Source organism: Hakea prostrata, chromosome 7 (assembly GCF_041222555.1).
Source record: "Hakea prostrata isolate BN-2017 chromosome 7, UWA_Hpros_2, whole genome shotgun sequence".
Taxonomy (NCBI): Eukaryota; Viridiplantae; Streptophyta; class Magnoliopsida; order Proteales; family Proteaceae; genus Hakea; species Hakea prostrata.
This window is the reverse complement of record NC_142606.1, coordinates 15,349,779-15,362,340: the sequence shown is the minus strand read 5'-3', so window position 1 is coordinate 15,362,340 and position 12,562 is coordinate 15,349,779. Positions and strand designations below refer to the sequence as shown.

Genomic DNA, 12,562 nt, shown 5'->3' with positions numbered 1-12,562 from the left:
CTTCTTCTTCTTCTTTTTTTTTTTTTTTTTTAAATGGTGACATAAAATATCGCTTGTTACGACCGCAAAACCTTTAAAATATCGTTCCAAATCGGTGGAAATTGGAATCTATGACATGTTCTATGTTGAATTCAGAATTTACAAATGAGTTATGAGAGTTTTTACCACAAAAAGACTAGTAGTTATGAAGGTGAGCAAAGAGTGAAATTATTACCCTTTCATTTAATAGGGTCTCTCTTAATTAATTTGGAGCCCTGTGGAAAACCTGATCTTCTGAGCCATATTTAATACGCAAAATGACCTGTCCTATTTAATGGAGCAATGCTTGCAGATGGTAGTGACTGTATTTCTATCTTATGATCTTATTTAATATTGTAAAGGATAAGATCTCTTTCTACGGATGCCCTAATCAGTCATGCCACACTTCTTGAGACACGTTTGTTGAGATGAACAAAGGCTTATCTATCCTTTACAAATATAAATGGATTATTGCAGTGCAGTTTCTCTCAGGCCGAGAACCTCATTCCAATCTAATTGAATTCTTTTGGATGGTTAAGCTAGAAGTGTGAAATGAAGTGCCAGTGACCTTCCTCATGGATTTATGATACTTTTGTTTTATACAAGTTGGCGTTTGGAACAAAAAATTGTTGCTTCTGACAAAGTGGTGGCAATCTTCTATGTAGAGATAATTTGACCAAAGAAATCTTGGATTCGAACCGAGTAAGGATCCTCTACTCATCAAAATAGAGTTGTTTGCTCCTTTCACACATCTCCATCACACATTAGGAAGGCGTTCACCTTTGAATTCTAATCAGAAGCGAGCCCTTCATTGGGCACTCTATGATTCTAAGCTTTGTTCGTCCACATTTTCCCCCAACATCCCATCCCCTTGTAGGCCCCAAGTCCCCTTAACAGGTAAAAAACATAAGTGTTTTCTGTGAAGATCCATATTCTACACAATAGAATGCCTCTTTAATCCTATGATTCAAGATAGAAAGAGGTGAAAAGCAACATAAACAAATAGGGAACAAATAGGGAGAACTGGGAAGATTAAAGTAAAGTGCATTGCTCTTAAGTCTACTGGGAGGATCATTACCCTAATAATTTTATCTGAAGCAAAGAGGACAAATGTAAGTAGGAATCATGTGCACAAAGAACCCGTTTGGTAAAACTGAATTTTTATATATGATTCATCTCATTAGTTGCTCTCCAGGGGATGAAAAGCATGGACAAATCTTGACTTAGAGATTTCCACCTAGGCTTAGCATGCTCAACTAAAACGATTAGGGCTTAATTATAGGCAAATATAGGCTGTAATTGATGTTTCCAGAGTCCTTTATTGTCTAAAGTCACCACTAATTGATTCCTTAATTTCTTATTACGAAAGCCGTCTCGTGTAGCTTATATAACCTAATCATAGACCCCCACTAATTGATTCCTGGGTTTCTTATTGTAAAAGAAGTTGAACCTTGAAGCTTCTATCATCTGATCCTAAGTTTTCCGCTTCTCGATTTGACAGCAAAACCTTCTTGTTACACCAAACATTGGCTCGTCTAAAAGATCTTATCAAAATCGATTAGCCAGCTTACACTTACCTCAACCACATCCTCGGGTACATCCTCGGGTAGGTTCATATAATTAATATAAAAGCGGGACTTCACCCCTGACCCCAAGGGAATTCAAAACCTGACCTCCTATGTAGAAGCGTTAGTCTTCGTCAACTGAATCACCCCTCAAAGTTATCAAAATTGAATGTTCATTTGTTGCTGATCACCGGTAGTAAACAAAATTTTCAAATATATCATGACTAAAGGTGGAGTGAGGATTCAACATTGAAAAAGCCATAATGTGCGTTCTACCCATTACCCTTTACTCTTAAAAAAATTATTTCTTTCCAATATAAGAAGGCCCAATTGGTGATATTTCACACTAGAAAGAGGATCAAAAAATCATACCAATTTTTTTTGGGGGCGAGGGGGGGAGAGGGAGCGAGGGGAAAGCATGGCCCAATGGACTCGTGTTCAAGCCTCAACTAGGCGTCGACCTTGAGATCAAGACATCCAAAAAGCCCCTCAACAGACATTACTAGATAGAATTAGCTAGAAAATTTACTCCCAAGAGTCTGCTTGTGCAAAAACCTACGGCACCACGTTTGCCCTTTTACTCATGTTCTAGCCCCGCTGGCAGGACATACCTTAAAGCATGTCGCTGGCCCTAAGTGCCAGCAACCAGGGCAAAGCCCTTTTTTTTTTTTTTTTCCTTTTTTGAAGTGAAGAAAAAAAGTACAAGATATGGTACAAGCAGTAATCCCTCCTACCATTGATCAATCAAATATCCTACATTTTATAACAACAGGAACCCCTTGCCCCTCCAGTCTCTGACCAAAAATAAATAAATAAATAAAGTTATACATCATCAGATCGACAAACTGACCTCTCCTACAGAATAAACCCCCAACCCTGAAACCAAAAGAAAACAGAGATTTTATCGTTGCACAATATGACTATACAGCTTAATGGATTTGCTAAGTGTCTCGTCAAAACCGACAGAAATGCTCACTTCTTCGTTATCATCTCTTGTGGAACTAATCTTATAAGTTAAAATAGGACATAGAGCATGGTGATTAAGAGCTTTGACTATTTGTCAGAAACTAATTAAATCAGATACGCCAACCACTGCAGGAGATTCCATGGAATGGTCCCTATCATCATTGTGTGAAAGACCTCCTGTAATGAATCTCATCCCATTTTCGCCAGTAAAAAATTTTAAGGGACTAGAAGAATAGCCTGGGCATTGTGCTAAGAACAGTGGATAGAGAGAGATCTTCTTTAAAGCTCTTGTTAGCATAGTCGAGCTCGCCCAGGGTTCAGCAGTGATTCTGACATTACCCATCCCTGCAAGAAAGTAAAATCGGAGATCAACTTTAAGGGGGCAAACGAGGAAACAGCAAATGTGAAACTACGGATAGTTGACATAAGTGTTTACCGTTCAGGTTCTCATAGTAGTCCCCCATTATTTCAAACGAAAATAATATACAACAAGATATTAAAAGCAGAAACGAAATTGTATTAGAGTAAAACGCCAGATATTTGCATGAGTTGCCATTCAAAGTTTTGGAAATGTCTCCTCAAAATACTGGACACTGTTTACCACGAAAAATGGGGGGTTGGTTCGGAAAAATTGCGGCATCTATAGACTAGAACTTGCTTTCCTCCTCGTTCAACCTAATCACTTTTGTTATCATGATACAATCTATATCTATATATCTATATCTATAAAAGGGAAAATGGCACATAAGTTCAGTCTAATACCTTTTCAGCAGCTTTCCTCTTAAAGAAAACATATGAATTAGACACCACTTTGCAAGACTGCACGATATGAGCCTCAAGATCAGCAGCAGACAGAGGAGAATGAGTTGAAGGGGATCCATCAAAATTGGTACCATCAGATTCACCATATTTTGAATAAGAGCTATGTTTATTTGATGAACGGATGTAATGCAGAAGCACATGGGCCTGTATCATCCAACATTTTAGACAAGACATGATCTCCGAATAATATAGCAAAATACAACTAGGATAAGATACTACTTCAAATACTCACATGGAAAGCAGCTTTTATAATGTCATCCGACTTCGCTTGATCCTTCAGCAAGGCATACACATTACCCTTTGAAGGATTGTATGTAACAATGTACTTCTCTTTCTGTCATGTGTGTAAAAGGAAAAATGAATTTTAAATAATACAAAAAAAACAACTCTTCAAGTGTAAGTGCATGAGAGAGAGAGAGAGAGAGAGAGAGAGAGAGAGAGACAATCTGAAGCAAAATTTCCATTAGAATCCTGATATTAGAGGTACAGTGATGAAGCATACTTCAAATAAAGGTTCTACAGCAAAATAAGAATTAGGATCCTGAAATGCATCTTTAAACCTCGTTCCTGTGAAAACAGCCACAACAAAAATCAGTTGAATTAAGGAAACAAATTTAATCAGCAAGAACAAATAAAAGCAGCCATGATCAGCAGATTCTAAATGTACCTAGAGAAATGGGTCTATTTCTTGTCCAAGGGAAACTGAATAAATTTTCCTTCATATTCCCCTCCTCCAAGGTGGGCACACATCCTGCAACATTAATAGGTGGTACAAAGAAAGCTATCAAAGACGAAGCACATTATCGAAGATTATATGGAACTTCAGCTAATGCAACCAAAGAACACATAATGAGGACATGAGATGAGAACACCACATATGCTATGCTTGCTTACGAAGGATTAACTCTAACCTGTCTTAAGGAATGATTCCACTGCCACAGTGAACCTAGCCCGGTTCAAAGTATGCAAAACAACAGACTTTACCTGGCCACAACCAAATCAAAGGCAATGAGAAGGAACTAATACAACTTCAAAAAGTGCAAAAGAAAAAGAATGGCAACTGAAGATGCCAGAACCAAACCTCCTGGTAGGAGCTAAGAACATATCCACATGAGAGGAGTGCAAACGTAGTCACCAAGCTCGGATTTCTTTTTGAGATCATGATACTGAATCCAGTTCCAAGCTTTGCAAAACAAAAAGATAAAACAAAGTCACCTACTTTAGCTTGAATTGGAAAATGTATGAAACATGTAGCATCCTATTCTTCGGATAACAAGTTTGAATAAAATCAACGCTAAGATGCGGAAAGTCCCAAGCAACAATTAGAGGCTATAAGTCAGATAAGTTAAGAGCATCATACGCAAAACATCTAAAAGAACAACATATGCAAAGAACAGTAGGAACTTTAAGTCCATACCAAATCTGCAATATTTCCAATGCATTCTCCTTTAGCAGTCACATCCCCAATGTTTTCACCTTTGGCAAAAGCTTTGTAAATTGGTGTGCGAGTCGATGTTGATGTCACAGCAGCCACATTCTATGAGTGAAAGGAACCATAAATAAGCTTTTCTCAAATCTCTTCACAAAAATACATGTGAAACACAGAAGTGCAGAGTCCAACCTTGGCCACATTAGCAGCACAAGCCAATGGTAAGAAAAGGTGTGGCACAGCAGAAGTTGCCAACTCTACCCCCGCACCTAACTCCATCAAAAGATCACCAGCAAACCGAAGCTGAAACAAATTTTAGCAACAGTATATAAAATGGGATTACAGTAGACAACAATGTTCATAAGAAAAATAGCACCAATTTCAACTGCAACATTACCTGTTTCAGATCATAGTCAAATTTCTTTCCTTGCCGTGCAAAAAGCATTTTACCAACACGACCTGCTCCATCCTAAAAATACAACACAACATAAGTTTTAACTTGAACGGGAAAAAAGTATAATTTTAATCTCTCTTAACATGCCAAAATATAGAAGTCATGCAACTTAACACTCCTTAAAATTACTTAAATGAAGAGTGAATAATGTAATAGGGCAATTAAAAGAAAAAGAATAAAAGAATAAAAATAGGCCAAACAAGATAGGAGACTCTAGAGATATTAATTGGAAACAACTGTTTGGATCATCTTGTGTTTCATGCTCTGGATAAAATGTCACCATTTGATCTGGAAAGTGATACATTCTGAATCTGTAACTTTTGAACATGGAGAATCTTTTCCATTAAATCTTTTGGATAAGCACATTTTTCATGTTCTTGAGTTCTCGTATTTGTCCATGCCTCTTGCCTTCATGTTTTCTGTGCATCTAACTTTAAGCTATGATCATTTATATCGCACTGCCAGACAAAAAGAAATAATTGAACATAGAAATTTTTGCGTTAGATCACTCATCTAAATGCAAATATTTATTTCTGTCAAAGGATAGAGCTGCAAATAGACATAGTCAAAAGAGAAGCTATTTAGCAGTACGGAGATGCTGAAATGTGCAAATATTTTCCTTTTTTATAGAAATTTTGTTTTTCCCTTCATGTATTTATACTCAAATGCTAAATTGGTACTAGACCAACCACTTCAAAGTACATACAGATACATGAACATTATACAAGAACATCCATCCTGATTCCCGAGCTATCCCCAACATAACCCTTGATGTTGAGGCAATAGAGAAAGAAGTTTTCTAGAGCAAAGAAATACATGTCAGAGCATGTGCTGTGATTCCAACTACCTTCTCTTTTACACAGACTTCATAAACTTAAACAAATCAATAATGGACAAACTACATGAGTCTATAATGCCTTTCGCTAGATCAAAAACAAGTGCTTCACTTTGGAAGAAGCACCTGAGATGTAATTCATCAACAAACAATGTATTCGTTGTTGTCAACGCAGCTGTTACACGTCCAATTGGATTTCTTAAGGCATTGCAACGAGCCACCTAGATTTTAGACAATGAGATCCCAAATCATGTCAAGAAGAGAAAAGAGCACGACAGGAAGAAAAATAGGGAAAACAAGAAGAAGATTACTAGCAGTCAAAGCGGCAGAAGTGGCTGGATAAAATAAACCACTAGCAGAATATTGTTGTTGCTGCCAAAGAAAGTTATCCTCTGATTGTATCAGAAATAAAGGCTATCATAATACGCCAGAATGAAAGCTCAAACTCCTACCCTACAACCTTATAAATGGTATCATCAACATACTAGAGGTAACCCAACCAAAGAGAACTGGAAGTAGCCTCAATCAATTGAATGAGGGCCAAATAACCAAGATCAGTAACAGAACCAGCTCAAAGAGACAAAAAAATAAGGGTTTAGGGTAATTCGGTTATGTTGCATGGGATGCCTCTATTTGTGATCTCAAATGGGGTCTGTTGGTTTTAGGTGGAATAGTAACAATAAGGGTGTGTAACTTTGGCAATAATGGGATGCATGATGACATGATAAATATGAGCAATAGGAAAATCCTGCAGAGTGATAATTTTGGATATCTGAGATAAACTAGAAGACTATGTTGTTCAGAGGATTCAGATACTGGAAAGGCGTGTCCGTAGTTCATATCCATGTATTCATTCACAACATTGAAGGAAAATTTTCTCAGACTGTCACCAACCAGGTATGATATACAATGCAAAACTGAGCAGCTAAATAATTTCATATAATAAACCATGCATAGCGGAGATGAGGATGTTGAGATGGATGTGTAAGAAAATTATAAAGGATATATGGTAAGGAATGACCATGTTAGAGCTGGGTCAGTAAAAGCTTCAATCGATGATAAACTTAAATAAAGTCATTTGATGCATAATGGTCATTCTCAATAAAGGCCTACATACAACTCTGACCGTGGAGTGACTCATTTTATACTGAGAGAACCAAAGGAACCTAAGACAGCCATAGGAGTAGTAGTAAGAAAATAATCCCTAGCTTAAGCCTCATACCATGCATAACACCGAACAGAGGAATTGAAGAGCAAGGATCCATCTGACTGTCCCTGGATATGGTTGGAAAATACTGAAATATTTCTATAGAACTGCATTAAAACCTGGAATTTTTCTAATCATTCTTCAAATCTTTCAATTTGATACTGATTCAGAGCATGATCCCACCAGCAAACGAAGGACGATTATATGGAAGTATTTCCAGACCATAACAAGTTTGCATGTGGAGTATACCTTTAGAATCCAGTTAATAGCAACAGCCCCTGGAGTGGCTCTATTTCTGGTCACGCCTACTGAATTCAGAAGTGTCTGTGTTGTGAAAACACCCATTGCTCCACCAAAGAAATGCTGCAGGGAGCATGCAACAATCATTAATATATCAAAGGCAAATATAAAATCAATGGAAGGCTCTAATCAAATAAAATCGATGTTCTCTGCTTCAGAATCAAATCATACACTTGACTATTCCATGACAAGCCGTACTCCAAGTTACTAGTGCTACTGACAAGTAAATGAATACCTTCAAAGCTCTCCATGTCATGTATGGAACATATGCCGGTGTCACACTATCAGGGAAACCTTCAGGAGCTACATAAGATCTTACGAACGATATCAACTCCTGTACCAACGTACAAGAAGTCAGTAATGAAAATTTTTCCTACAACAAAAAAGACCAATAATAATAACATGGATCTTCCTTTATATCCATGGAAACCTTTCTTTTATCAATAATACCAACAGTAGTGTAAGTCGAAAAAATAATAGGCATACAAGAAGTAAAACACTCCAAATAAAATATGACGGCTGTATCTTTTCTAGCATCCAACAGAATATCATACTTAGAGGCTAAGAGGGGGAAAAACTAATCTTAGAAGGTTGATAACCTTGAAAATACGACCATGTGGCTGTATGCCCAACAAAGGCATGTCAAAGTGGGTCCTGATGAAGAACAAACAGCAAATAAAGTTTCCCTTTTATTATGAACAAGAAGGAACTCTTCAGCAAAAGGCATTGGCATAAGTACAGGCCATAGAACAAGCACGCCAAACGACAAAGTCATCTCCTTTTCTGCTTTTTTTCCCTTGACATGAGAAATCTTCTAATGACTAATATAGTTGCTCATACTAAAATTTAACAATCCATAACACTCGTTCATCAACAATCTCAAAATGATAAATTGGTAGCAAATTATGTACCTTCTATGATATTCAGTGAATATAGAACAGTGAACAGTGTCTAATATAGTTAATACCATACTACTCTACATATAAAGTACTATAGAGGAGTACAAGGCATGGAATTAAAAATTGGATAGTCTTCAGATGCATGTGACGCATAGTTACTCTCATTTTTGCATCGTTTCAGTATTCAAAAAAAATGGACTCTAGAGCCACGACTCGAATAAGTAATAACTAGTCAACCTAATTTGACAAAAGAAAACTAGGTTAATATAGACATCTACTTCTATTCTGAAGCTTAAAACTTAGAAAATTATGAGGCTGGGTCAGACAATATGAACACCCGAAGAAGATAAATCACTTCAGACCAGAACGAAAATGAGAAGCCAAGTAAAAAATGGGCAATAGTTTCTCACATCAATAGGAGCCTGAGGAGTGTGCAAACTAACAGTACGAATCGAGCCTCCCTTCAATCGTCCAGGACCATTTTTCTCGGCCACATACTGCCACCGTCTTCCATCAATCTCCTCCGTGCAGACGATTTTCAAGTTCGAAATTTTACAGTCCTCCTCTAGAAGCCCGATGTTCGACTCCACCCTGAGGCCACTGCTCTCAACAGCAACCAAAGAAGGAGAAGGCAACGATGCAGTTGCAGGAGATAGAGCCGAAGCAAGATTGGCGTTTAATCGAAGAGTTTCTCGTACCAGAAGCCGCGCATCTTGAGAGCTGGCAATGGTTTGAGCATGAGAACTGGGAGATTGCTTGATCTTGATCGGAGCCATCAGGAAAAAGAGACACTAAGCCAAGATCCTTTGTTATGGAATGAAAGAACCGAATATATCCAAGACAAAACAGCTTCGATATTGTCGACAGAAACGATGACGCGTCATTGGAGTCAAAGAAAGTGTCCCAAAGAGACAAAGACTCAAAGAGGCTCGCTCTAATAAATCTTCAGAGGAAGAGCGAAACAGATAATATATTAGGTTGACCTGTAAAACCTAACTTCGATCCTTTCTGCTCCACCCTTCCTCTCCAATCTCCATTGTGGTGGGCTCAAGAAGGAGAAAGCCAGAAACGCAGCCAGATAGGAGAGTTTCTGCACCTCTCTTTACTTGTCTGCGCTAAAATTTACTGTCTCTTACCAATATAAATCACCTTTTCGCCGTGTCTCTGATCTTTCGCCCTGTATTTTGGACGGGAAGGTTCTCGAGTATAAAATTCTTTAAATTACAAAAGTAATTCTTTCTTGGAATAATTATTGTCGCCCACTTTTATTATAGCTAATTACTAAAGGTATCTTATTTTTAACGAAATTATTATTGTCCCCTTACTGCTACCACCGACGTTAAGATGGTGGAACTTTCGGTGCTAAAATGAATTTTATTTTATTTTTTCTTAAATCGGATAAATTATTTTTACATTTTTTTTCTTTTTGTACAAAGGGGCTTATTAAGCCGGGGATGAGGATATTTACATGCCTTAAACAATAGTCAAACCCACAACCTCTTCACTAAGAGGTGTTGGTTTCAACCACTATAACAACTCCGTGTTGACAGCTACTTTTACTTAGAAGAAAAGAAAACAAAATTACAGCTTATGGAACCTTCCAAGATTGATAATGTAAAATTGTAAATTAGATGTTGTTTAAAAACAAAATGGAATGTAAATAAATAAAAATCATACTTAATCTTTTCCTTTCATAGTGGCTTAATATTGGAATTGCAACCTATTAGAAGTATATAAACTTTCAAATTTTGATAATCTCAAACTGAAAAATAAATAGCAACAATTAAAAAATAACATCAAATTATAAAGTAAATAAATAAAAACTAAAATATAAGGAGTTGTTATTTTTTATTATTTTATATTTTGGCTCTCGATTTAGGTTAAGGGCAATGAAGAAGGTCAGTTAGCAAGGTTTATCTTAGTCTCTGGATAAGAATATTATGCATGGCAATCTCGAGTGGTTGCTCAATTAGTAAGACCAACCTCTCATAATTATGATGTCAAGGGTTCGGATCTCTTAAAGGCCAAGGGCGTAAGCTATTCATAGTGAAGCTAAGTTAAATAATAATAATTATAATACATATAATTGAATCTTGAAAATCAGTAGGCACACAATGGGAGTACACGAGTCTGGATATTTCAAATATCTAGAGATTTCAAATCTATAGAGTCATAATTCATAAAATTTACTATTTGGTTGTGGAATGAAATATGTGGATTCATCATAAAAAACTATTAATTCGACGTGATTTTTGTGAATGCACAAATGTTTAGCGCTAGACGATGAATCTCTAGAATTCATTAATCTATAAATTTTCACACCAAACCCGTATAAATCTCACATTCATGAATCTAAAGATTTGAGATCTATTGATTCATGTAACCAAACAGACCCTGAGTCCACGAAGATTTAACGCATCGTAAGTATGAAGTCAATAATACTTCGTTACTATACATACACACTAAACAAGAATAATAAATTTCACACCAAACCAGTAATGATCTCACCTTCAATGGAGTGGATTCAACACCATCCCAGGTGTTCATGAAAGCTCTCGCTCAGTTTGAAGATCTTTGTAGTTCCCAACTTCTCTCGGTTAAGCCTTCGATATTGGGTGATGAGAGACGAAAAAAGAAGGAAGTAAGGTGGTCTAAGCCTTTGAGTGGGGTTGTTAAACTGAATTCAAATGCAGCTAAGGTAGGATCAAAAGGGGGACTGGGGTTTATTATCCGAGATTGTAGAGGGTTGCCGCTGGTGGCGGTGTCTATTTTAGCGAGCTTCACCGAGGTGCTTCAAGGAGAAGCTCTAGCACTAAGAGAAGGATTACTTCAGTGTTTGGCTGAGGGGTTCGAGATGATTGAAGCTGAGATCGATTGTTTGCAACTTTACAATGCTCTTGAAGACAAGATTCAAACCCCTATTTGTGTGGACAATTTGAAATGGGATATTAAGTACTTAGCTAGAAAATTTGTAGATTGCAAATTTCTTTTCTCTCCAAGGGAGACTAACAGCGTAGCTGACTCTCTGGCACGGAAGGTTGTCTCCTCACCGGGGAGGTTTGACTGGCCTATTTCCACTACCTGGATTTCTAGGTTTTGTAGCTCGGATTTATCTCATTTTATTTCAGTTGAATGAAATGTGGTTTACCAAAAAAAAAAAAAAAAAAAAAACTAATAACTTTGGTGTTGAATTGCGAAAAACAGTTTAAACATTTCAATTGTTTTCCTGATGGATTTAATGGATGTTGTTGGGCTCCATTCTAAACCACAATTTACACTCTCTATTGAGGTAGTCTTTGGTATGATTGTTGTTTTTAAAGCGACAACACCATGATATCATTCCAATACTTATTATTCAGTGCTTTGAACGTGCGCTGAAATTCAACAATTAAAAACTATTCAAAGTAGAATCACCAATAATAATATTCTTATGAATGTATATTTGAATTGTTTGAGTCCAACAAAAGAATAAAAAAATAAAGGTTTATTCTCCAAATTCCTCAATCGGATATTACAAAGTCATTATTTGATGTATTTTTTCAATATAAGTATTTAAAACCTATAAAAAATTAGATTACATAAAAATATAAATATATATATATATATATATATATATATATATTTAAATATAAAAATATATTTTATCAATTAGTTACCAAACATTTTCTGCATTTGGATTCAAAATAAATTAGTCATACTAATTTAAAAGATAGGTCAAAGTCAAATTTTTTGGCAAAAACTAGAGTAAAAAATGAAAACCATGCACAAAGAGCCTGAGATTTGAAATTATACAATGAATGCCAGTTTAATTAAAACTTTATATGTCACATAAGTGATGGTATATAAATTAATATTATCTCATAAAAAAAAAATGATATTACCTTACATGTTAAATCCAAAAAAACATGTCTCCATCCCAAAATGAAAAGATAACAAAAAAAAGTTGTCTCATCACTCAAAATTATATCTAACTATCCATTACAAATATACGCTATATTCTTTTCCAAAAAAAATTGTCCCCGCGTATATTAATTATATAAAAAGCGCCTGAAGGATGTAGTCGTGGT

The 12,562-nt window shown here is 36.2% G+C and overlaps 2 protein-coding genes across 2 annotated transcripts; one reads left to right on the top strand and one right to left on the bottom strand.

Annotated features, from left to right (window-relative positions):
* Nucleotides 1-2,238: 2,238 nt before the first annotated feature.
* RUS6 (root UVB sensitive protein (Protein of unknown function, DUF647)) lies at nt 2,239-9,652 on the bottom strand. The gene is made up of 13 exons (XM_089162844.1): nt 8,906-9,652; nt 7,832-7,930; nt 7,546-7,659; nt 5,198-5,269; nt 4,993-5,103; nt 4,789-4,908; nt 4,453-4,554; nt 4,283-4,355; nt 4,039-4,122; nt 3,874-3,938; nt 3,604-3,705; nt 3,312-3,515; nt 2,239-2,894 (listed from the first exon to the last, which is right to left on the bottom strand). The coding sequence occupies exons 1-13, from the start codon at nt 9,269-9,271 to the stop codon at nt 2,841-2,843; spliced, it is 1,566 nt and encodes a 521-aa protein (XP_089018970.1). The 5' UTR covers nt 9,272-9,652; the 3' UTR covers nt 2,239-2,840.
* A 1,388-nt stretch (nt 9,653-11,040) lies between these two features.
* On the top strand, nt 11,041-11,631 carry LOC149010106 (uncharacterized). The gene has a single exon (XM_089162397.1). It carries the CDS (start codon nt 11,041-11,043, stop codon nt 11,629-11,631), a length of 591 nt encoding a protein of 196 aa, XP_089018523.1.
* Nucleotides 11,632-12,562: the final 931 nt, after the last annotated feature.

Excerpts from the sequence above, each read along its gene's own strand:
- RUS6 (XM_089162844.1), bottom strand. The coding sequence starts at position 9,271 with ATGGCTCCGATCAAGATCAAGCAATCTCCCAGTTCTCATGCTCAAACC. Across the intron at positions 4,555-4,788 it reads TTGGAAATATTGCAGATTTG|CTTGGAACTGGATTCAGTAT; the intron begins GTATGGACTTAA and ends TGTTTTGCAAAG. Across the intron at positions 4,356-4,452 it reads TTCTTAGCTCCTACCAGGAG|GTAAAGTCTGTTGTTTTGCA; the intron begins GTTTGGTTCTGG and ends GGTTGTGGCCAG.
- LOC149010106 (XM_089162397.1), top strand. The coding sequence starts at position 11,041 with ATGAAAGCTCTCGCTCAGTTTGAAGATCTTTGTAGTTCCCAACTTCTC.